Genomic DNA, 26,091 nt, shown 5'->3' with positions numbered 1-26,091 from the left:
ATTACCTTTGATTCTGCCAACCAGCATTCTACCAGGAATAGCCTGATTAAGAACGTTTTGGCAATATATGCTGAAATATTTTAAATGTGCATTCTGTGTGAGCAAGGAATTCTACTTCTTTGTGTTTAAGAAAAAAAAGAAAGTCAGGCTGGACCATGGTAAATAGATATAATACTGGAGAGTTGTTTTTTTTTAATGGGAATTCAATAAAACATACAAAACACAACTTGAATTAGGGCTTGTTAAAAATAGATATTCTTAAAACCCTTTCCTGGAGATTCTAATGCAGAAGCATCCAGCATAGGGCTATAACTGCATATTTTTAAGCAAGCTTCTAGGTGATTTTTTATGATACAGTAAATTCAAGGATCATTACATTTAGTAAATGACATTAAGAAAATATAATGCCATATAAAGCTCAGAACAATGGCACATATATTATCATGAAAACTTGTAAGGATATATACTAGGTCTTAAAAAATGTTAATTTATACAGATATAATGAGAACATGTTTTTATTAAATAAGATACCTATTTATGGAAAAGATCCAGAAGAATTTAGCAGTGTTAGGGATGAGTGAGATTTTTGCTTTTCTTTCCTGCCTATTCACCTCTCTAAATTTAATTTGTTCAACACTTAACATGCATTGCTGATGTAATTTTTTGAAATAGAAAGGAAGAAAGGAACTAAAGAAAAGAGGTGCTGGGCTGGCACTTGTATCACTGTGCAGTTTGGAGGAGAGGCGTTCACTTGGACTCTCAATGAAATGTAGCATAATAAGACAGAGATCAGGTGTAGCAGGCACTTCACCTACTTCCCCAGAGTGGCTGAAGGCAGTCCCTGCTTGAATTCTCCCACTCAGTGTTTGTGTGTTCTCCTGTAAGGTCAGGAGACCTATCTGAAAATGCTTTTCGATCATGCAGCTGGAAAGGATTTGACTTCATCATTATAATAAGGTCCAACTCAGTTTCTACTAAATTACTACTTTTAGTGAAGATTTTTATTTGAAGTGAATTTAATTCTTGCACAGTATAGTAAGTTACTAAAAATATGTCTGCTTAGCCCTTTGCCATTTAAGCCTATTTCCATTTGTTTGGACCTGAGTGGAGACACAGAATAGCTAAACCTCAGTCCTCAACAAAATGACCCTTATTATACAGATTCAACAGAATTGGGCTAATGGTTAGTTTCAACAGAACATTTCTTTCCTCTAGAAAGAGTATAAAGAAGCTTATTTGCATTAAAAAGAAAGGCTTTGATGGATTTTCTACAGCCTATTTTATTTTTTAAACATACACACTTATGCCTAAGAAAATGTATAGATGAGTGAAACCCTTCTGAAATGCATCTGTTGTAAAACATAATATTTTGGCAAGATGCTTTTAGGGTGCAGAGATTGAGTATGTACAGTTCTGTGAAATGCTTTGAAGATAAAAAGCATTTCCTAAAAGCTTAGTATTGTTATTATAATTATTATTTTTCCTTTTAAGCATTCATTTTTTTAAAAAAACACCATACATATTCCGCAGCTTAGTGGCAAGCATTTATTTCCATCTTTTTTAACACAAGAAAACAGGTAACTGTCTTGAAATATGTCCTTGCTTTCTATATGGAATTCTGCAGTTGCTCAGAATTTTATATAATGTGCAGGCATTACATCAGAGCTTGAGAACTGAAATGAGCCCAGCTTCTGTTGTGATCTTACAGTTCGTGATTCATCAAATTTGTTGAAGTATCTCAATATTCTTTGGAAGTTTAGTACTTTTAAACCTGATTGTCCAGGTAAAATGGGAGTCAATATTCACTTCATAAAGTTTCTCCCTTTGACCTCTTTTCGATTGTGTAATCAAGCCAAAAAAACAAAAAACAAAAAAAAGCAATTCATCACGTGACAGATTAACTTGTAGAAGCATAGAAATCAAAGGTTTAAGGACACTAATTTTGACAGAAATAAGTATAATCTTTTCTTCCTCTCTTGTAGTCATCATTAAATAATCATTTTAGGGGGTTGACAAGTAGAAAATTGAACATGGTCTGTAGTGTCTAAAATTAATATGGCTGATATGATCATTGTTCCTAGAATCACCAAATAAATACAATAACTATTATAGAGATTAATCATGGCCTTGAGTCAATGGCGGGTTGGCAAGTTAAATCCATACCACGATGTTTCAATAGAATATCGCAGCAACACCAACTATAGTAATCCCACCAAAGAACTAGGCTAGGCTTTTTTAAATTCACAGTGGTTTTGTCATCCTGGTAAGATAATGAATTCTTTTCCTCAGGGTCCACACTTAAAGGGCAAAAAATAAATAAAATAAAGGGAAAAAAGAGCGGATCATGCAGCATCCAATACCTCCAAGCCAGGAAATTATAGCCAGTGCCGAGATGCCAGGAAAAATAAACTAAGTTCTGCTTGGACCATTACTAGATGTAATAGTTCTACATACTTTCTTATTCAGTATTGGTTCAATGCTTGATTGTTGGTGCCAGCCTTGTGATTGCAGAACACCAAGGATTGGAAGATCAAACACTCTCTTTCCAGGTAGAACAGTGAGGGAGATATACACATACACATGAGTATATAGACATAGGTGCACACACATGCACACACATACATACACACATGCATGAATAATTATATGAAATATGACTAGGTTTACAACTGAGGCATGACCATATTGGTATGGGTGCATGAAAGTACGAGTGGCAGAAGCCAGGAGTTTGGAGAAAGCTTCAGAGGACTTAAGATTTTAAGTGGGTTTTATATGCTACATAGGAGTTTGTTGGTTTTATTATATTTTTCAAATTTGCATTTCAAATATTTTTTTATGGACCTAGGAATTAGATTACCTGATGAATCTAGAAAAAATGTACCCTTCCATATAAATGCCTCTAGTAAAGATATTAAACCATGACGCTCAAGAATTCTCTTACAACTTTCCCTTTCCTCCAAAAGACACCTCCTAATCTGACTTCAGCATTTGTCATGTTGAGAATAAAAGGAAGTAGGCAAAAAATTGCCTTTTTCTAATATAAGGAGATAAAAATGAAGATAACACATGGACATATAACACATGTATATATGGGTGAGATAATCCATGTACTTGAGAGCAATTTGGGGAAAGTCTGGATGCAGTGCTTACATTTTATTTTATTATTTTAAATTTATCATAGAGTGAAACTGACTTTTTTTGGGGTGTTGGTTCTATGAATTTTAGTATGTGATTAGTTATAATCACCATCACAATTTATGCAATCACCATCACAATTAGGATTCAAAATACTTCACTTCCCCAAACTTGCCTTCTGCTATCACTTTATAATCATATCTTCTCTCTAACTCCAAACCCTGCAAATCAATGATGAATTTCTCATTACTCATATTTTGATCTTTTCAAGAATGACATAGAAGCAGAATCATGCATTATGTCACATTTTGAGCATAATGATTTTGAGATCCATCCAAGGTGTTGTGTGTATTAGCAGTTCACTCTTTTTTATTGTTGCTTGTTATTTCACTTTATGGATGTGCCACAGTTTATGCATCTGTTTGCTTGTTGAATGAATATTGGGGTTATTTCCAATTTTTTGGCAGTTATGAATAGAACTGATATAGACATTTTTGTAGAGGTTTGCATGTGAACATAAGTTTCCACATTTCTAAGATAAATACTCAAGAGTGCAATTGGTGGGTCATGAGGTGTTTGTTTAACTTTAGGAGAAGCTCAAACTTTTGCACAGTGGTTTTGTCAAATATGTATTTTGAACTTCTGTTATCATATATATTTTTTTATTGTCATGTCTTTTATGTGAACTGACCATTTTATTGTTACACAGTAATCCCTCTCTGTCACTAATAATACTCCTCGCTCTTGAGTCTAATTTGTCTAATGTCATTATAGCCACTCAATATAGAAATCAGTATCTGCATAGTATTTCCTTCTTTATTCTTCTATTTTTATCCTACTATATAATTATATCTGAAATGAGTTTCTTGTATACAACATATAATGAGCCATTTTAATACATTCTGTCATGCTCTGTCTTTTAATGCTGTTTACATTATTTACATGTAATGTGATTTTTGATATGTTTGAATTAAGGTCTACATTGCATTATCTGTTTACTGCTTGCATTCGGTTTTTCCTTCTCATGCCTCTTTGGGTGTTATTTGAAGATTTTTGTATTGCATTTGAATTTTCTAGTACTTTTTTACTGCATCTTTTTGAAGAGTTACTTTGTGGTTAGTCTAGGGATTATAATATTAAAAAAATCACACTTTTCTCATCCCTCTTAAATCAATGTTTTACCATTTCAAGTGGAATGGAAAAGTCCTACCGTAGTATGAATGTTTTTACCCTCTCTCCATTATGTTGTAGTCACCACACGTAAGTTAGATGTTTGTGTATTAAAAAACCCTCAAGGGAATGTTTAACTTTGGCTTTTGACTATCAAATATATTTTAAGGAACTCAAGAAGAAAAATAGTCTGTTAGATTTACCCAGATAATTGCTGTTTCTGTTGCTCTTCCTTCATTTCTAAGTTTTCAAGTTTCATTTTGGAATCACTACCCTTCTATTTGCAGAACTTCCAATAGCATTTTTTTAGGGCAGTTCTGTTGGCAATGAATTCTCTTCATTTCTTTATTTCACCTTTATTTCTAAAGGATATTTTTGTGTATTATTGAGTTCTAGGTTGATGGTTCTTTTGCCTCATTCCAGTATGTTGTATACATGTCTTGCTATTTCCTTCTGTCTCATAGGTTCTGAGAAGAAACCCACAGACATTCAAATCTTTGTCCACCTTAGATAATGTCTTTTTCCCTCTAGTTGTTTTCAAGGTTTTCTTCCTTTGTTTTTAATTTTCAACCATTTGAGTGCGATGTGATGAAAAGGTTTCCTCGTAACACTTGTTAACTGTTTCACACATTTTACCTCTTGATTACTTACTTTTATTGTTCTGCAGTTGTTTCTTAAGCAGAAATTCTGTCCTTTTAGCCTCATTTCAAATATTTGAGAATGGGACCAGGATTTCCTTTCTTTTTTATTTCTCAGAGCATACAGTAGGCTCTTGGTAAAGGTGTCTCCCTTGGAAATGCATTAATAGAAAGAATTTTGGCCAAAAAGCTATCCTAACAGAATGTAGTGTATCGGAATGTATTAGGTCAAGGGAGGAGCAAGGCTATGCCTTTAACTGAGGCCAGGGTGGACTGGAGAAAATACCCAGATTAAGTGAGGCAGCCAGGCTGCGATGGCAGAGATAACAAACTTTAAGTGTGAACCATGCTGAAATAGATGTAGAACATTCCCTTTGGAATAGAGCTTTTCCCTGGCTATTAAAGGATAATTAGTCATCACTGCAAAGACCAAAAGAACCCCAGACTGTGACTATAGATAGTAAACAGACAACACACTGACCATTTAGGTTTCAATTTGTAAAGCATATCAGTACAAATCTATCTCTCTGTAGTTATCCTCAGACAGTATACTGTTACCATTAGCAGGGTCACCTTGAAGAGGAAAGACAAAAAGGAATGCGTGTGTAAATTAAAACTCTGCTATTTGGTTTTTAAAATCTTCGCGTCTTTAAATGTCATAGAGGCACAAAAATGCATCAGCCTTTTATCTTCACTAATGTTCTGAATTACCCATCTTAGCATTTACTGAATTGCACTATTAACTTTTCATATATCTATGTCACATGGTCAAGAACCACATCTCATTTTATCTTTTTAACCTTAGCATATAGCATAGTGCCCATTACTCATTAACTAATATGGTTATTCAACAAATATTTATCAGGCAGAAAAAAATGTTCCAGGAATTATGCTGAACATTGAGAATTCAATAGTTAACAATATATGCAATGAGATTTAGTTGAACTAGATTTTATATCAGAATATACCTGTACATAAAGAAGAAACAAATAATGTAAAACTACAAAAATATTGTAAACAAAAATCATAATGTAAATCAGAGTGTTTACTACACAACTATGAAATATCCTACACTGATTAGGCATTGAAAAAAATAAAATTAGTTATACCAAAAGAATTATACCATCATCACTGATATTAAAAAAGAAGTAACTAAGAGTGAACTAAGTTATGTAGTTGAAGGTCAGATTTTACCTATCCTTTGCCAAGCACCTATTTTTTTTTTATAGTTGGTCATATTTTAAGCTTTTACTTCCTTGAACACAAATGTATTATTACATTAACCATATTCAACCAAACCAAAAATAATCATAAAATGTCAGCTAAATATAAACTGTATTTCTATTTTCCTAAATATTTATATACAAGTTTGTGATATAGTAATCAGGATCCTGAATCTTACACCACATTTTCATTTTAAATAGCAAAGCAAACCTTATGAATTTCCCATGTGATACATTAAAAGGCACCCATGATAGATTTTTCTCAAAACTCACATAAATGAGAAACTTCTTGTGATCTATGGCATATATCCCACAACAAGAGGACACAGGAACTGTCACATTGGGCTCTGCACCTGTGAAGACAACAAACTGGTACATCAGAGGCAGGGCTTCCAGGGCCAAGCACCTATTTTTAATGTAGTTAACAGTGTTTAGAAGTATAGACCCTTTAGTCAGTTTGCATGGTTCAATTTCTGACTCTGTCACATACAAATAGTGTGACTTCGAATGGTATTATACTGGAAGAAAAACACTCACATTATTTTTCTCTCTGCACTCTTTCCATATTCTACTTTCAACACTTCTGGCCAGGAAATGTGTATGTTTTTTTAGCCACAACAAGCAATTTTCCAATTCTCTTCAGCCACCAGCTGAGTGTCATACATTCAATTCAATTTGAACACTACATACCTGAGTTAGTGTCAGATACCACAAGTTAAGGGTTAAATCCCACAAGACATCTCCACACCCAACCTCAGGTGCCAATCACAAATAGTGGGTCCACTGGTTACTCACAGCTTCTGACTAATGTGGTGACAAATTGAAGGTTCTTACAACCCTCTTCTCAGGTTCTGTAATATTTTAGAATGGCTCACTGAACTCAGGAAAACAATTTACTTACTAGATTACTCATTTATGATAAAAGGATACAACCAGGAACAGCCAAATGGATGATATGCACAGGGCAGGGAAGGTATGGGAGAAGGAACACAGAACTTCCAGGCCCTCTCCAGATAAGCCACATCCCAACGCCCCCACCTGTTCACCAACCCAGTTGCTCTCTGACCTCTGCCACTTAGGAGTTTTATGTAGGCTTCATTACTTAGTCATGATTGATTAAAACATTGACCATTGGTGATTAGGTCAAACTCCAGACCAACTCCCTCTTGGAGGTTGGACACTAGGGCTTAAAGTTCCAATCTTCCAGCCCTGTAATTACAGGGGTACTATCCTGAGCAACCGACTGCCACCCTGAGGCTATCCAGGAGCCCCCAGCCTCCAGCCATTTCATTAGCATACATAAAGACACTTGCCTTTTCAGAGATACCCAGGTTTTCAGGAAATGTGGCAAAGACCAAATATAATCAAGAATCAGGGCCAGAGACCTAATACGCATTTCTTAGTATGTCACACATACACTCTTTGTGCCTTACCCTTTCCATCTGTAAAATGGGGATGATGATAGTAGTACCTAGCTTATAAATTATAGTGTTGTGGTGAGGGTTCAAATGGTAATTTATGTAAAGCATTTAAAATAATTTCAGCATGTAGTAAACTCCAAGATTTAGCTCCTTTTTAATCCTTAGTCTTTACTTCCAAGTAGAAGGAAAAAGAGATAAAAGATGGAAAAGATTAGAAATTCACTGTTGATGATTTCAGTCTCAGAAAGAATTCAGGCTTTAATGAAGAGAAACATAAATATGAAGTTTGAAAAAAAATTTCCTGATTGAAGGAACAGGGATTGGATATATGATTCAGAGTTTTCTCAACCCCAGGTGTCTATTTGTATTAACTAATTTATGTGTAAGATAAGAAGCCTTCCAGTGAAGGAATCTGAAGAGGACAAATGATTGAGTCTTATTATTCAGATACTCCTGAGGACTTGAAGCTTAATTGATAAGGGGGAAATTTCAAGAGGGGATTATAGAAACCTCTGAAAAGAATTCTCTTTTAGAAAAGAATCCAATACAAGTTGGGATCAGAGCTTGAGGATCAGAGTAGAATAATGGCTTTGAGAACTGTGTGTTCATTGTTACTTGAACCAAACTCAGTCTAGCCACTGAACATAAGGGGCACAATCTAGGGAGAAAAAACAAGCGCATAAAGTAAGAGTTTTAGACCTCAGTATCTAGGTATTTGATATTTAAAGCCTTTATACAAGGAGAAGGGCACTGTTTCCCTCATTACTTAAAGGAAGTTGGAGGAGGGAGAGTGAGTAGTGGTCACCAATGGGCGATCAATTAAATGGAGCAAAGAGAGATTAGCTGGGAGCCAGATATTCCAGAGCAACAGCCAGAGGGAGCTGTAAGTGGGGGCTCCAAAGCCGGGAGTCTAGAAGTGCAGGCGGCAGCCTGAGTGTAGCTGTTGGAGTCTGTCCCCAACATGACAGATGGTGGCCCTGCGGATGGTGACCACAGGAATGGGGACTGACGATTTAAAGGTGGTTCTGGCAAAATGAACAAGCCTATCTGGGAACAGCCTAGTAACAAAAATGGTGACACTAAGGGATTATGAATCATCAGCACAGAAGGGAGCTAAGGTAATTAAGTAACTACTTGCAGGGGAAGGTAACATTGCTCATGAATATAATGATTCCCTGGGAAGATCTCCAGTTACTATGAAAGGGGAGGAACCTGGAAGAGTGCATGTGTGTGTGTGTGTGTGTGTGTGTGTGTGTGTGTGTGTGTGTGTGTGTGTGTGTGTGTGTTTGTGTGAGGTGCTGGAGTTCTACCCCCAGAACTATCAAAACTTGGGCATAATACTAATATTTAATTATTTGCACCCATAGTCTGCAAAGTAAATGATGGGTATATTTGCATTTTAGTAAGCCAATGACTAGAAAGGTCAAGAGAGCCAATCACAGGGATGGTATAATGCACATTTACTGACTTTCCAGATCAGCATTTGGATAGTCTACTGATTTGGGAAGACATCCTATGACATATTCAGCCCCTCCCTACAGACAATGGTGGAAGTGGTGGTGATGCCCATACATACTCCTTCCCTGCACTCCTGGTGACCAAACTATTGTGTTTGCCAAATACAAATATTCACATGCTCTGCCTGCGCCTCAAATCTTGAGATTTGGTTAGAGACATTCTCTCTTTCTGTATGGATTATGGAAAGAAGCACAGAGGTCATCTGTGGGGCTTCACTGGAATAGTCAAGAGAGGACGACGTGACTAGGAGACCTGTATGCAAGAGTCCTGCGGCCAGGGCTCAGCACAGCTCTCCGCTTCGGTTCCTACAGAGCCTTGTTCTCCAGTCTTTCTTTTGATTAAGCAGCTATTACCCATCCAAAATCACTTTTTTACATAAGTTCATCAAAGTTGTTTTATTTTGTTTGTAACAAAAAATCCAAAGAAGCAGGAATGGATAAATCTTATTTTTCAGGCGTTTGACCCATTTTAACAGGAACACAAGCTTGTACATTCTTTCTTTGTCCTTACTGATTATCTTAAAGAAAAGTCCGGCCATATCCTTGTTTGTTGAAAACAGCCCAAGCGGGAAGCAGGCAGCCTAGTTTAGTTAGTTTAGGGCAGGAGTCAGCAAACTTTTCTGTGCAGGGTCAGGGAGTAAATAGTTGAGACTTCGCCAGCCACATGGTCTATGTTGCAGCTACCAGATTCTGCCGTTGTAGTGTGAAAGTGGTCATAAACCATATGTAAATGAAGATGGCTGTGCTCCAATAAAATGTTATTTACAAAAACAGGTAGCAAGCCAGATTTGGCTTGAATTTGTCTGACCCTTGGTTTAATGGGATGAACATGGGGCCTGGAAGTAGATAGAACTGTGGGATCCTGTAAAAGTCACTGCTCAGTTGACACTGAGTTTCCTCATTTATACTTAGGAAAACCAGCACCCCATGGATTTCACTGAGGATTAAATTTAAAGAGAACACATATTTTAAAAGCAGCTTGCAGTTTGGTTTACACACACTGTGTCATGGAATGTAAGTGTATCACATGTTAGAAGCTCAATAAGTGGATATCATAATATTTTCTGAAAAAAGTCAACTTTAATGTGTGCATAGCACATGTGCACACACCTACTTACTCAAGAATTCATACAACTTCTCAAAGATTAGTGTAATATATTTTATCTGAACAGTAAGTGAGTAGGGCTATTATATTTTTGTTGACATACCCATAAAAAGTCTTCACAGCCTGGAAATACTCCCAGAGACAGTATTGCAAAATGTTGGCAGGGCAGTCTGCTGCAAGTTGTAGCTATTCTAATACTGATCTCTGAAATATATTTTAATTTGAGGGATAAGGGAAGTTGCTAGCTATTAATTTACAATGCCAATGTGATAAGGGGGAAAGATGTAAAACAGGTTCGCAAAAACTGTTGTGCAAAGAGAAACTAATTAAAAGACTAGAGCAGTTTTACCTCCAGAATTCAGCAGAGGTTTGACTGGCTATGATGGTGCCTACCATTCCAGTGGTCTGGGCAAGGCTACCTTTTGCTGATCTGAATAGCTTTCCAAAGACCTTGGGACATTAGCTCCTGCCACAGTAAAGGTGACCCTTACTGGCAGTAGTGGAAACTGAGCAGCAGCCCTGGGAAGGAGACTATCTGCCCAGTCAACACCTGTGCTGATGTTCCCTAGCAATGTGCTCTAGCATCAGGGCACTTGTCCTTCTGTATTGGCAGCTGGGTGTCAACTCTCAGTTGGGTAGGTGGTCTCTCCCAAGTATCAACCTCTGAAAAGGTCTGCCTCAACTAAATATGGACTTTATTTCTTTCATCTCCCCTTAGCTGAAACAATTAATCTGTCATTGGTTGTGAGCATCTTATTTCTTTGTTGGCTTAATAAGAGACTATCCTGTATGCTATTGGCTTATGAAAATTCCACAGTGAACCTGTGTTAAATAAATTGCTGGTGAGGATAAATTCAGTCTCTGAGCTTTAATTTGCTACAAAATAAAACATACACTATAATTTCTGCCTCCTCAAGGTCTCTGTAAATGAGTTTCTTAGATTCTTCCCAGCAAGCAAGATTCCCTCTTAGCTACTTCTATTCCTATTCTACAATCTCAAATATAGGTACTCTTTTCTGATTTTTTTTTTCTTGTGTGTGTGTGTGTGTGTGTATGTTTTATTCAAATCTTGGTGTCCACACCTTACCTTTCTTCATTTTCCTCATGACTTTTACTTTTCAAGGAAAATTCTGAGCCCTCAGCACCTTCCTCCTTCTGGCCAGGCATTAACCTCCCTAGAGGACAGTGACTTGAAAGAATGTCCTATGTTTGTTGAGATGGTTCATGTCATGTCTGTGGAGGGTGTTTTGGAATGGGATTAACATTTACACTGTGAAATACGAGTAAGCGGATTGCCCTCCATAATGTGGGTGGGCCTCAACCAGTAAGTTAAAGGTCTGACCAAAACAAAAAGTTTGGCTTCCCCAGGCAAGACGGAAATATCCAGCATACTGCCCTTACACCTCACCTGTGACATCCACTCCCCTGCGTCTCCAGCCTAACAGCCCACACCTTTTCTTTTTGCAGGTTTGGGAGTTTAATACACATCTGGGTTCACATAGTGCAAGAGGGGAGGAGCACACACCGGCTCCCAGGCCCCCACCTCCACCACCAAAGAGGGCTGTGTCACTGGCTGCTGTGGCTGCCATGTGCTCCTGGTGTGGGTGACAGCTCCTTGACAGGCCTGCTCAGTATCCAGACCCACCTTGAGCTGACCTTGGAGAGCCATCATCAGCACCTCCCACCTCACAGGTCCTGGCTGCTCTTGTGTTGCCCCATGGCAGAGTTCCAACCCAGCCCCCAGCCCCAGGAACAGCTGAGCACCCAGGATGCCATTCAGTGCTCTGAGGGCCCTTACAGAACAAGTGAAGGAGGGCTGTGTCCCCAGGAGCAGGAAGGAAGTCACATGCCACAGGCAGATGCCACTGGGCACACCATAAGTCACTGGGAAGGAGTCACCAAGGACCTGCTCCCCAGGCTGTGCCCCAAATGTGTCCCAAGAGCAGGCCTATCAGATCCCAAAGGCCAGCAGACCTGCACACCTGCATTCACCAGCCTCCACTATTGCTTTATAATAAAATCCTATTATATATACTCACATCCTATTGGATCTGTTTCTCTGAAGAATCCTGACACAGTAGCTACATGTAGATTTTAATTTGTATGACAAACACGTACAATAAATACAACTGTCATCTCCTTTTGTGTGTGTGTGTGTCTTTTTGGAGATGGGTACATGGAGGAACACATTGAATAAATCTTTAGTAAGTACAGCTAGTAAGCTTTGAAGTTAGGAGTTGGAAATAGTCATTCTTACTCCAAATATATCATTCCCATGAGGTAGATACCATTTTTCCCATTTTAAAAATTGGAAAGTTGCAGATGAAGAGGGATAAGTAATGTGTCCCACCATCAAACAATAGCTAGAAAACTAATGCTTCTCTGATTTCTGATTTCATATTAGCTACTAGAACAGATTACTCACTGCAAAATTAAAAATGTAGTACCTGAGCAAAATACAGTAACTTTTATATGATATTAAGTAAAACACATTAGGTTCTGTGCTAATGACATGTACATGCAACACAATATGTTCATAAAGAGCATAAAAACAAAAATAAAATCTCTGTTACAAAGAGGTTTTAACTACTCTTTATTGCTCCAGTCAGGTGAACTTCAGAAGCAATTGATTCCATGGGGATGTCAGCATTGTACCCATTTCTAATCTGTTGAGATGACCTAAGTATATGTTAGGAAACAAGTCAATATTTATCAGCAAAGTTGAGGTGAAGGCAAATAATTTTCAGAAAACATTTTGCTTACAGCTTCTTAATATCCTTAGTGGAAAGATTTCCTGCCTTTTGGGTTGATCTCATTTTTGTTTGGAAACTTCATTATCTGACTTAGTGACAGGGACTGCTCAGAGAGAATAGATTTCCAAAGATCTTCCAAACGATCCAGAGGCAAGATGTGAGTGCCCTGTGTCTATACCCTGGTATGGGATGATACAATGCATTGGGTGGGTGTTACATGTCAGTTGTGTCTCGTGAGAAAAGGTAAGTTGAAGCCCTACCCCTAGTAGCTCAGAATGTGAGTTCATTCTTTACAGGTTCTTTACAGAGGCAACCAATTTAAAATGAGGCTGTTAGGGTAGGCTCCAAACCAGTGTGACTGGTATCCTTATAAAAAGTGGAAATTTGGACACACATAGAGGCAGATCAAGTCACAAGAAGAATGCCATGTCAACGTGATGGATCTGCAGGAGAAGGAACCACAGTGATTGCCAGTAAACCACCTGAAGCCAGGATGGGATCACTTACAGGCCCCTGAGGGAGCATGTCCTGCTGACATGTTGATTTCAGATTTCTATCCCCCAGAAGAGTGAGATGATAAATGTCTGCTTTTAGGTCACCCAGTTTGTGGTACTTTCTTTTAGGTCACCCAGTTTGTGGTACTTTGTTCCTGCAGCCCTGGGAAACTGATACAGTGGGCAAATATTTATTTTTGAGGACAGAGTATCAAACCATTAGTTAGACTCTCCAAGTGGTACTTGATCCAAAAAGAATGAGGAACTCTTCTCAAATGAGCAGCCTAGGAAAACACCTGTGCACATATTTAATCAGACCATTTTTATTTTTGAAAGTCTGAAGCTTCACTCAGAGTATCTGTCTGGAAGGACTAAGTTCTCTGTTTTTACAAATTACGAATAATTAGTCTTGCAGTAAATCCATTCACTAGTTATAGAAAACTGCAGGCTTCTGTAGAGAATTGCAAACATTTAACAATTAAGCCAGTTGTTTTATTTAGATTATAAAGTCAACAAATATACTCATTTTAGAAAATTAGTAAAGTACAGAAGAAATAGCAGAATTTAAAACCACTGTCAAAGCTCTTAACCACTGTTTGCATGTTTATATTTTGGATTATTTCCTTTAATGTAGGACTGGTCATTTTATTCAACAGGATTGTCCTGCTGGGGTTGATTCTCTGCAGGGAAATTGTCAGACAAGAAAAGCCTGACTCTGCATGGGGCTCCGGGCTGGGAAAGCACCAACCTTTCTGCCGGGGGAAAGATGGAGTGAACAACATGGTTCTCAAGAGATTGTGTGGATAAGAGGAAGGAAGGGATTTTAGAAGCAGGAATGAAGGAGATGGAGAGAGAAATACAAGAAAGCATTTTTGGATTTTTTTCATGGTGTGAAGGGTGTTGTCCCCCCTGAAAGGGGATCCACTGAGGTAATTAGATTAACATCTTTATTTGCTCAATAATTATTTTCACGCTGATTTCCAAAAAGATTGTTCCAAACTACATACTACGGTTGTGTAAAAACACTGTTCTCAGGCTGCCTTGATCAACACTGAGAATTACCTTATCTTGAATGTGTTACAATTTAAGATTTTTATAAAAAGGATTTTGTTGCTTGATTTGCATCTTTAATTATTGGTACTGCAGAGTCTTTTATTCTTGTTAGCCACTTTTATTTATTTTTATAACGAATGTTTATTCATCTTCGTTTTTCATTTTGCTCTCATGGTCTACAATTTTTTATTTTTTCTGTGTCACACTTTTGGAAGTACAACATATAACATGTCCATGCATCAGTCTAACCCTATAGAAACACATAAAGACAATATTAATTTCTCCCAATCCTACTCCTTGAAGTATCATTTAAATATGTATATTTTTGCTCACATCTAATATGCACACCTAAATAAACATATACAGGCTTATCTATATTTTGTCTTTGTTATTTTGGTTACTGATTTTATTCCATGCGTTACTCTGTAGCTTGCTTTTTATACTTAATATTTTAGGTTGAACCTACTTCTTAAGTCAATGACTACAAACATTTCTTTTCAGAGCTACATGTTATTTAATGAAATTAATATACTAAAATGTTCAAGTAACTTTTCTTTTCATAGATTGTCAAAGTATGTCTAGCTTATTTGTTCATTTTTCTGTTTGGTTTGGTCATAATGAAAAATTCTGGAAAAGGCAATTTACACCTCCTCTTGTACATATAACCTTCACTCACACATACATGCAGTCATACATACATATATATATATATATATATATATATATATATATATATATATATATATATCCACATGCACTGTTGCCTTAAATTCTGGAGCAGGGATTCCTTCAAAGATCAATTCTAAATAAATGATGGGGACTCATCTCACGGAAAAGCCAATGAGTTGATGTGACAATAAAAAGCCCCAGAGGGTATACTTATTTCTGCACACAAATGGCAATGTACAAATTTGCAGAAATTTGGGAAATTTTTATGCCCACTAAAATGCATCACTAATGTCCTACAAGAAACTGTTAAAAGGTTAAATTGTCCTATTCAAAAGTGGTGTAGAGTTTGATTTCTTGTTCTGATCTTGGTATCTCATATAAAGAAGACCTTGTTTATCTTTTGAGATAATAAGTTCTAAAAGGCAAGTGGCAGGAAATAGCATAGATGGAGTATGATTTTCTTTTAGTCTGAAGATGTCTAGATTTTTGGCCTTCCTTAGAACTTTGATATACTGCAAAGTCAAATAAATAAATGAAGAGTTTATCTCTTAAAGTCAATTGCATCTCCAGTTATTTACTATTTAAATTACATTTATGGGCAAGTTTCCAAATTAGAAAAATGCACTTCTGATCAAAGGATAAAGGAAGGGCAGTATTTTGATCATGGATTTTAAATAGGTGAGTAGTTTAGACTTGAACAATCTTAAACATTGAAAGTGTCCATTGAAAGAAAATATTTTTGTGTCGCAGAGCAAAGCTAAACGGAAGGAGGCCACCTACATGGCACAGCAGAATCAATCAACCTTGAGTGCCTCAAATCCACTGTTCTTAACTAGAAGTGTGCTTCACTGTCACTGGGGATCTTATGCAAATACAAGTTGGCCAAAATTCTGATTCAGCAGGTCTGAGGTGGTACTTGACATGTATATTTTGAAAAAGCTTCTCAGATTGTTGTTATGAGCAGCTCTGGGTTTAGAACTACAGCCTAGCATATGTTTCTAAAAGTAAGTTCCTTGGATTTTCTGAATCAGAACCATGTCTGGAGCTTGTTATAAATATACAGTCTCTTATTTTTGATTCACTAAGAAAGGAATGAGGCTTGAGAACCTGAATGTTTTCCAAAGCCCCACAGGTTGTTATTCACGCTGAAGTTTTTGAAACACAGGGCCTTTACAAGCCAAGAATGGCCCTAAAAGAACTTAGTTTCATTGTTCTTGACCAAGTGCGAATGAGTTGAGATGTAGCCATAACGGCACTACCAAGTGTAAACACTGGTTGTTAAGATTTTACAACCTGATATAGTCAGTCAAAGGCAGTAGCAGATAAATTTTTAAAGAGGGTTGCTTGAACATTATTGAGCATAGGTACCAGCTTCCTAATGGGTGGCTTTTCCACTAGTGGTCCAGCTGTCCTAATGTCAAGATCATATCGGCATAGGCACTGGGCATCTTGATTAATATTCTTTTTGTTCTAAGTGAAATCAAAGCTACTGGAAACTAATCTAAGGAATTAATTTACAGTGTAGAGGAGGAATTTATCATGAGATATATTTCTCATATTGAATCTACAAGCATAGAGTAAAGTCAAACTTGAAGAAAAAATAGAAGCAGAGTTAGAAAGGTCACATGAACTACAATGTCTGCACAGCTTTACTTTAGTCTCTCTGAAGACTGGTCTTTTCTGTAAGTACATGATAGAAGACAGCCACCCTACAGTTTCCAAGTTCTGGCTGCTTGTGAAGCTGCCTCTAATTTCCAGAGTCAAATATCTGGGAGCGAGAACCAGTTTGAGTAAAAATTCCACCATTGGTCAGATGTAAATATGGAAGAAGACTAGATCAGAAATATGGCGCCTGGGGCCATTCTCGGCACTTCCCGAAGCTTGGGGTTGCTTTGTTTATTTTCTTAATTAGGATTTAGGAAACGACAGGAAAAATGTTGACAAGATTCAAAATGGTGTGATCCAACTGAATACTTGCTTACAAATGCATACACACATAGTTACAACTTATTATAATAGAGGTGTTCTTTCAAAAGTGTCTGGCCATAAAGGATTTGCAAACCTTCTTTGCCATGTGCCTAGCAGCCTAGATAATGATATCAGGCCCTTTGTTTCTATTCCTTGTTGTGATTTTAATCGTGATTGTTTTTTGATCTAAACAAAAAAGAAGACAAATCTTTTAAATGCCCTGAAGATAGAGATTTTTGTCTTGCTCAACAAGTACAACTACTGTAATGACCAGCATATAGTATGGACTTATAGTGATTTATTGAATAATATGGTTACAGGAGATCCCAAATTTTATCTAACTCTTCATGTCTGCTTAAGGTTTTACAAGAAAGTATCTGTAGCTGCCAGTATTGATATTATCATCATCGCTTCTTGAGGTCTGATTGGTAGTAGGTTGAATTATTCTGTGCAATGAAACCTTGAAGCTTGAATCCTTTCCCTTCTTACTTGTTGAAATGGTAGCTCCCGTGAGCCACATCGGAGTGTTCCAGCATGTTCTCTTGGACAGTCCTGGCTATTCTACAGAATTTTCAGACCTCTTCTTTCTCTTTCTTGAGGATTTCTGTTCACATTAACCTTCTACCCTATAACCACACTTCTTAGCTCTCCTAGTCTTCTAAGACAGTTATTTTTAAACTTTATGATAACCTGGGGAATTTTATGAAGATGCAGACTCTCTGGGGAGGTACCTGGCCATCCACATTTGAACAAGGTCCCAGCTAGTGCTGTTATTGCTGATCTGTGGAGTACTCTCTGAATAGCAAAGTTCTAAAGACCTTCCCCATGATTTAGCAGTCCTTTATCAGATTATAGAACTCTCATAATCTGTACATTTTTGATGATGATTGTCTAACAGGCTATTTTGCTAGCCAGTGTCAATCCAAGTCACTGAATTCTCATGCCTCCATCCCTCTGATTCTCTAGTGAATCACAAAATTTCTTAGTACACTGAAATACTACCCTCCCTCCCCCCCAAAAAACACATTCTTTTTCTTACTTGGTGAGAAGAAACAGCTTCTGTCAAAATGTATTACTAGGAAGTCTTTGCCCTTTACTTAAAGAGCTTTCTCAATTTTCTTCGGATCTCCCTTTTAGTTACTTGGGACTTAAGGGGTTGAATGTATAGTTGTGTATAGTGTGCAGACCGTCTGACTGGCAAAGGAGCAACTCAGCAATGATGTTTGCACTCTAACCACATCACGAACTTCACAGCTGCGCAAACGGGTGACCTGTGGCATGAAGCACAGAGGAGTGGTTCTCAGCTGCACTGTTGAGGCACAGTGCATGTCAAAGAGAGGTGCTGTGATTGATCTGTTAATAACAGTAGTAAATGACACCCAGCTCTGCAAATAGTTTATTTTTAAATCTATTACAGTGGATTCTCTTTTAGGATTCTGACTATATGACGATATCTTGATAATTCATTTACTCATTTGCTTTCTTTTTTTTATTGTTGAGAATTTTAAACAGTAGAATTTTGACTTGGACTCTGGGATCATGCACATATGATTATCATGTGTTTACCTTTCTGTTGCAGAAGATTAAATGTAAATGTTGTTCTATGTGTGCCAAGCACATTTATTTTCTCAACTAAAATTTCTGAATATTTATGCTCTGTTTGGAAAATCCAGCCTACATTTGCTTATGCATCTCAAAAGGGAAAGTCTCTTATTTGTCTCTGCAAATATACCCTTCAAACTTCTGGGGGATTATCAGAGGAAAAATTCCTATAATTTGAGCATGCTCTATCTAAACAATCATAATCTTTCTGCAGCATGCTTCCTTCTCTACTCGGTCGGATCCACATCTGACCCTGTACTTCATGTCAGGCTCTTCTCAGAGCCCAGCTCCTCCCAACAGCACCTCTCTCCTTTTTCACTTTTTTTTACCACTTTGATCTCTTTATAACTGAATTCATAAAGTCCTTTTAACTAATATTGCCCAGCAGGTGCTCAAGTGTTCTCCACTTGTCGTGTGTTTGTTAATCTTATTTTTCCAAATAGATTATATAAGTACACTGAGCATCTAATCAGATAATAGATTTATCTTTATTGTTCTCTATTGTGCTTGGCTCAGAACTATACCATTCTACAAACCTGATAGCTTGGAATCTACCTTATGAATAGCAAATGACTAGAATCTCATCTTTGGAAATAATGGAACATATAGCTTAAGTTTCAATTCAGAGATGGTGATCTAATTAGAAATGAAATTAATGCATATGTGGTACTTTACTCAGTACCTTGTTCACAGTCTACTCAATTCAAATTAATTCCATTCTTCCCTAGTTTTTTCATTGCCTTTGGTAGGAAGTGAGATCATTCAAATCCACTGATTTTAAGAATTTCTAAAGTCATTTGTCTGACTCAAGGCAGGGCAAGGAATTCAATGTAAAAATATGACTGCAACTTCTAGCCATTTTTTTCTGCCTACCATGAAGGTTATAGATAAGATAAAAGAGGTGTGTATTTTTTTTTTTTTGACAGAAACTAAAGGTCCTTTAGTCCTCCATCCCTCTTCACTGGTTTTAAATAATGCATAAAGAAGGAAATTGAAAATGAAATTTCTCAATATGTGGAAGAGTAGGTATAACTTCAATTTTAGAACTCACAATCTCAGCTGACCCCCAAGAAATAGTTTCATGATGTTACAACCCCTGAAATCTCTTTCAAAGGAAACATGATGGATGTAAATCTGGGGAGAGGAAATCTCGGGGCAAAATGCCTCCAAAACTGAAATCAGTCAAAGGGAGAAATAAAGTTTAAAACCCGTTCATTGCTTACAAACTGCAGTCCGGGGCTGTCTTTCTCCTGCTATAGCAGATGAAAGCAAAGCCTCCCCCAAACCTCTCAGGTTCAGATAAGCCCTCGGTTTCCCGGGTAATTACCCGTAGATACGGAGATGAACTACTTTCCTCCACCCCTTAGGAACCCCTGTTGATATGGAGATGCACTAAAGCCAGGTGAGAGATTCTGGAAATACTGCAAATTTACCCACAGAGGGTCAAGCAAAGGGGAGAAGTCCAGTTGCTCTTAAGGAAAAATGTCATACACATGACTTCTAGGATTGTCAATTACTACACCAGAGAACAATTTTGTTGGTATGTTTTATTTTGCCTTCCTCCTCCTATCTCTTCTCCCCGTCTTCCTTCCCCTCATCCTTCTCCTCCTCATTTTTAGGTTTGTTCCTATTCCTAGGTGAAAGTGACAATGGAACTCTCATGGAAGGTGATAATTGGCCCAGGGTAAAAGACCATGTGCCACCCTGTCTCTATAATGAAATGGAGCGCGGTTTACCAGAGCAGAGTTGAAGTAACTTTCGGTCATGTTCTTAGCACATAACACACTATCAGCAGAACAAAGTAGAAGTACATCTGAAATGTTTATGCAAACAACAGTCAGCAGGGTGTGTCTTTTAATTTAAGATTTAAATGTAAGTAGGGTGTACCTTTTGAGTTGGACTTGAAGTAAACCAGGCTGTCCACCAAGTGTTGCTATGGGACAATCAACTCAATTGTTTGGAAAGCTCAGGCAATCAAAATATGCACTTTCAACAAAGCCTACATTTTGGTCACTGCAGAGTTTGTTTTCTAGAAGGCAGAATATTTCTGTTAAGTTGAAGTTTGTGTGTCTGTATAAAGGGATTTTCATTCTTAAACTAACACTATTTAAGTTCACAAAAGTCGTCTTAGTGGGTAGGGATGGCTAGAGTTGAGATGGACTCCCAGGGACAGCAGATTGAGTGTACTTTCTTTTACAAAAGGATCCTTTACTTCTAACGTATCTGCCAAAAATATACAAATGTCTTACTTTGTGATTAAGTCTTTAGCACAATGAATTTTTAGATGGCTATTCTTTTGTTTGTTTTCTAAAAATTTATGTGTGAGCAGAATGTTGAACCTTGTATGAATGGAAGGTTAATTTTATATTAATTTTGTGGCTTAGATATCCTTAATAGAATGTGTGAAATTGTGTGTATTTGTGTATGTGTGTGTTCACACATGCATACCCTTCTATTTAACTCAATATAACAAAAATGCTCTGGGAGTTGTAATGGAGTCATCCCTCTCCAAACACTGGATCTCCTTGTACACAGTCCTTATATATGAATTCAGGTTTTTATATCTGGATTCACTTGGTATGATCATCAGAAAACCTAAGAATTTTGGTTGTAACATAGAAATCATTCTTACTGAAAGTATTTAGAAAACAAGAAAAACAGAAAGTACAAAGTAGTATGAACAGTAAGTGGAAGCAAATTTTGAGGCAGGTTGAGAGTGTTTTCCAAAGTTACTGTGGGAGGAATTCAAAGTTGAGTGTGGCCTAAAACCTAACTCCAATGTTTGTGAGGGAAGAGGATGGGACGATTTTAATAAGGTCTTGGAGATCACAGTGGACTAAGCTACTCAGTTTCCAAGTCAACAAACCAAAAGGAATGAACAGCTGGAGGGAAGTAGGTGAGGAAGGTTGTCAAATATTCCCAAGCCAATCTCTGTTCAATTTGCTTACTATACATTATGCCCTTCAGTTCTTTCCTTAGTTTAAAAAGTAGGCATTAACTCTGTCTTACAGATGAAAAAAGAAACATTGGGTTTAATAAAAATTAAATGCAAACTTTAAATGATGTATTTGTATATTTAGGTATGACAAGAAAGAAAAAAAATATAGAAATGAAATACCAAGTTTCAGTCTTGAGAACAGGAGAATATTGAGCAGCACACACACACACACACACACACACACACACACACACACACACACACACACACATTGAGAACTTCCTTGTATTTTAAGATCAATTTGCTGTTTGACTCAGGGCTTACCAAATTGAGTTGACCGTCAGACAGTGATTGGTTATAATTATCTCTTTATTATGGTATTAAAGAGCCACTTTGGGTCTTAGGGAATAAGATAAATTATTTTAATATGTGATAACTGAAAAAAAATTCTTAAATCACTAGCCCTCACTAATCACTAAGATATTAGCTTACATCTTTTTTCTTATAAAGAGTTTTGTTTACTCTATTTTCCTAACCTATAGTGAAAGATTTTATGAGGTAGGAAGATGAATGTACCTTGGCATACATTTTCCCTTTCATCTACACACAAAATTGGAGAAATGGAGATATAAGTCAAAATGATATATATAATAATACATGGAGTTCTTATATCTGTACATTCAAAGCTCTTTATATATATTAACTTATTTACTACTTATAACATCTTATGAGGTAGGTATTATTAATACCCTAGTTTTTCAGATGAGAGATTAAGGCAAATGAGTTTGAGCGTTTTGCCAAAGGTCATAGAGCTGGTAAGTAGCAGAGTTGTTTCAAACCTCAGTAATGTGACGCCAGAATCTGGGCTTTTGTAATGTTACATCATGCGACCCCTCTAAATACATAATGATCCTTGCCTCACCAAATCCTCAATGGCCAAGGATGTTTTTTATATTAACATATCTTTTTTTTATTCATATAAAAATGAAAATGAGAGAATTCTCAACAGATGAGAGATAGTAAAGTACTGTAGTTTGTAGTCATATAGTCTGGAAGGGAAAAAATATATTTCCTACCCTTCACTCTATTATGCTACCACTCAAAATGACCAAATTCTTCTTCAGTCTGTTATTTCATCACTTATAATGTTTAATCATTTATATGGCTTTAGAAAGTAGCAATCAACTGATCTGTAAGAATTTTTTTAACACTTCCTATTTTGAAGTTATAACTTTATATATGGATATAAAGACAAATTAGGACAGAAAACAGCCTAATGGTTTTGTTGCCCTAATTTTCTATTAGCATTACTACATGAAAGTGTATTAATAATAATAAATCTAGACCTGGAATTAATGTTACTGTAAGTTGGTTACAGACAAGACCAAAGTGTAAAAAATAAAATTCAAAACCATAAAACATTGAAAATAATTGTATGCTTTACTGTAGAAGTCAAAGGCAATGTATTTTCCCAGGGTTAAAAAACAAGGAAATAAAAATATGGACTTCTTAGAACCAAAATAAACTACATGATAAATAAATTGGGCAAAGACTAGGCTTCAATGAGAGGATAGAAAAAAGTGATTACATGATTATCTCATCTCTTATGTATAGTTCATTCAAGGAGATGGTCAAAATTAAACAAATAGAACATTTTTTAGTTGATCAGTAGGAAATACCTCATGAGCTCAAGAAATGTTGAGTGATGCAAGGATCACAATTTTCAACAAACCAGCCAAACACAACCACCCAACTATGCAATTTTAAATTAGAAACTCATCAATCATATGTCAGTATAATACTAAGTTTCATGTTAGAATTGCCAGTTACTGTAGAAGCCTTTTTATTTTTAAAAAGTATTATTTTTAACATCACTGTATTCACCCGGTTTTACTCTCAAGCAAACATTTTATTCGTGTTATTTATCAGATAGTTGTATCTTTATTTATCTCACCGATTACTAAGAACCATTGCTAGTAAAATACCTTATACAGTTAACCCTATTCTGGGAGACAGAAACCTGACCCATCTGAATTAGAAGGAGCCAACACTGAAACCAAGGGCCCTTTTCATGGAAAATAAAACCAGCAATCTTGGCAAAATGTGATGGCTTTCTATCCTGTACACATTGGAGGCCCCAGTAAAATTCCTTTGAAAATTATTGAATAGATCAGGTTCAGAACTAGAGTGAACAGCCATCTCCATTTGCTTGATACTGAGAAGTTTCCCAGGGCAGGGTACTTCAGTACTAAAACTGAGAAAATCTCATGCTAATAGGGATGGGTAGTCACCCTATGAACAGTACACTTAAGTTTGTCCACCAACCTTGTGTCTTGTCAAAGCACTAATGTTATCTGCCCCTGTAATGGGTCCTGGCATACAGCTTATATTCTTCTGTACTCAAGATCCACAATTCCTTTCTAATTCCTTCAGGATTGTTCAGACAGTAGGGTTTGCCATCATAAGGAGTTAAGGAGCAAGGAAGGGATTCTATGTGTTCATGGACTTGATCAGGTAGAAGTGGGGACAGAAGAAAGAGGGGGATGTAAATGATCAACATTTGGCAGAAAAGCAGCATCAACTGATCGGTGTTTTCACACCTGCTGGATCCTTGAAAGCATCTTTTAGGATGTGAGAACTGACAACAAGGTAGTAGAGTCAGAGCACGTATTATCACAGCCTCTAATATTGTTAAAAGCTCATCTCCATGATTAACAGAATTTTAGAAATGCCCAAGGATCAAGACTGAATCAAAGTAAGGCCAATTATCTGATGTGTCACATGGTGTAAATGTGGTTTGGTGACCCCTCTGAGGAAGGAATACAATCAAGTATTTCATCTCAGCTGAGTAACTGCTCATACTCTTGAGTCGCAATTATTGAATGGCAATAAATGTCAGATTAAGAATCTGGTTTCTCAAACTTTATAAATTTATCTTTCTCAAGGTAAATGATTCTGTTATCACCATGGAGTCCAATAAATTGAATTCCATGATGTGCTAATATTTTCTGTTGATATCCATCCATTAGCATAATATGAAATACAATTATCCAAAAGTCATCATGTTCGATTCCCAAACCAAGACCTAGACACCACTACAAACGGGAGGTGGGCACATTCCCCAAAATGGCCGTTGCTCATTGTGAGTGACCACATTAAGATGCTTCATATTTATTTCAAAGTTAATGCTTGTACCTCAAAGAAAGTGAAAACAGAGCTAAATACTCCCATAGCAGCTTAGGGAAAGCTGATCCTTACAGAGTTTCATAGGCAAGCTTAATAAAAATTACTCTATTACTCCATGTCCCTGTAATAGCAGAAAATATTTCTTCCATGGGATGGTTGTAAAATGGTACTATGAGCATTTTTGAGGTTGGGATTCTGATGTTCTAGGAAATGAAGTTACATTCAAGATTACTTGTTTCTGCAGAGTGACTAAAAATCATGTCACTTGAATACATAAATGGTGTCACTTATTATGTAGTATATATTTACATTTGGTCTTGTCTGTTACCAACTTACAGTAACCTCAGTTCCACATACAGATTTGTTATTATTAATGTACTGTGTGAAAGTACTGACTATAAAATTAAATGGGTCATTACTAGGAGTATTTGACAGCCTTTTGCTAAGTTCAAAAAGACCACATGGCAATACACTTCCTGCTAGACAGCTGTCCCCATAAAAAAATCTGCTCTCACAAGAGGCATCCTTGTTGACCAGCTGAATGACCCACTTGTATCTGGGCAGAAACCCATTCATTCTGGACTGGTACATTGTTAGGATGCAAGAGGCAAAATGTTCTTTCTACCCATACTTTACAAATAATAAGACAATAAATATAAAAATTGGACTGCATTTGTTCATATTTGACACTCTTCATCATTGATACAATAAAAACACAAATAAAAAACCAGTTGCCAATATTCCTTCGAATATTTTACATCATAGCTTGTATTGTTCTAATTTATCTCTCCATGAAAATGATGTGGCAAGAAGTTTGCTCTTGCCAGTTTCTTTGTGAAAATACCAAAGATGTAGGGAATCAGCTTCTATTACTGTGGATTAGTTCTCTTTCCTACAGAATCTGCAAGTTTTTTTTGCTCACAAAGTAAATTAACATGTATTAGAACTGATGGAAAACAAATGGTTAAAAAGTGGAACTGTCATCTTCATTTTCTGTGGAAACAGGAAATGCACACTTCAGAAAAGACAGAGGAGGCTGAAAGAGTCACTGTCAGAATCCCTCACTCTCCTGGAGCACCTGTGTAGCCTGCCCTTGCAGATCGAGCAAAGTGTTCTTGATTCAGAGAGTTGCAGCAGTCCTGCTCAATAAAGTCTCTTAACAGTAAAGTCAAATGTGAAAAATATCTATATTATTTTTCAGGAACAATCCATTAGTCTA

The 26,091-nt window shown here is 36.8% G+C and overlaps 1 protein-coding gene and 1 long non-coding RNA gene across 2 annotated transcripts in view; one reads left to right on the top strand and one right to left on the bottom strand.

Annotated features, from left to right (window-relative positions):
- Positions 1-26,091, top strand: part of LOC140845116 (uncharacterized) — a 215,872-nt gene that overhangs the window by 148,149 nt on the left and 41,632 nt on the right. The window lies entirely within an intron of this gene.
- Positions 1-26,091, bottom strand: part of LOC140844841 (uncharacterized) — a 139,764-nt gene that overhangs the window by 98,060 nt on the left and 15,613 nt on the right. Inside the window, exon 3 of the mRNA XM_073217767.1 lies at positions 6,440-6,519. Coding sequence (XP_073073868.1) covers positions 6,440-6,519 — 80 coding nt within the window. The remainder of the gene's footprint in view (positions 1-6,439; positions 6,520-26,091) is intronic.

Source organism: Manis javanica, chromosome 12, assembly GCF_040802235.1.
Source record: "Manis javanica isolate MJ-LG chromosome 12, MJ_LKY, whole genome shotgun sequence".
Taxonomy (NCBI): domain Eukaryota; kingdom Metazoa; phylum Chordata; class Mammalia; order Pholidota; family Manidae; genus Manis; species Manis javanica.
This window is presented reverse-complemented; position numbering and strand designations above follow the sequence as displayed.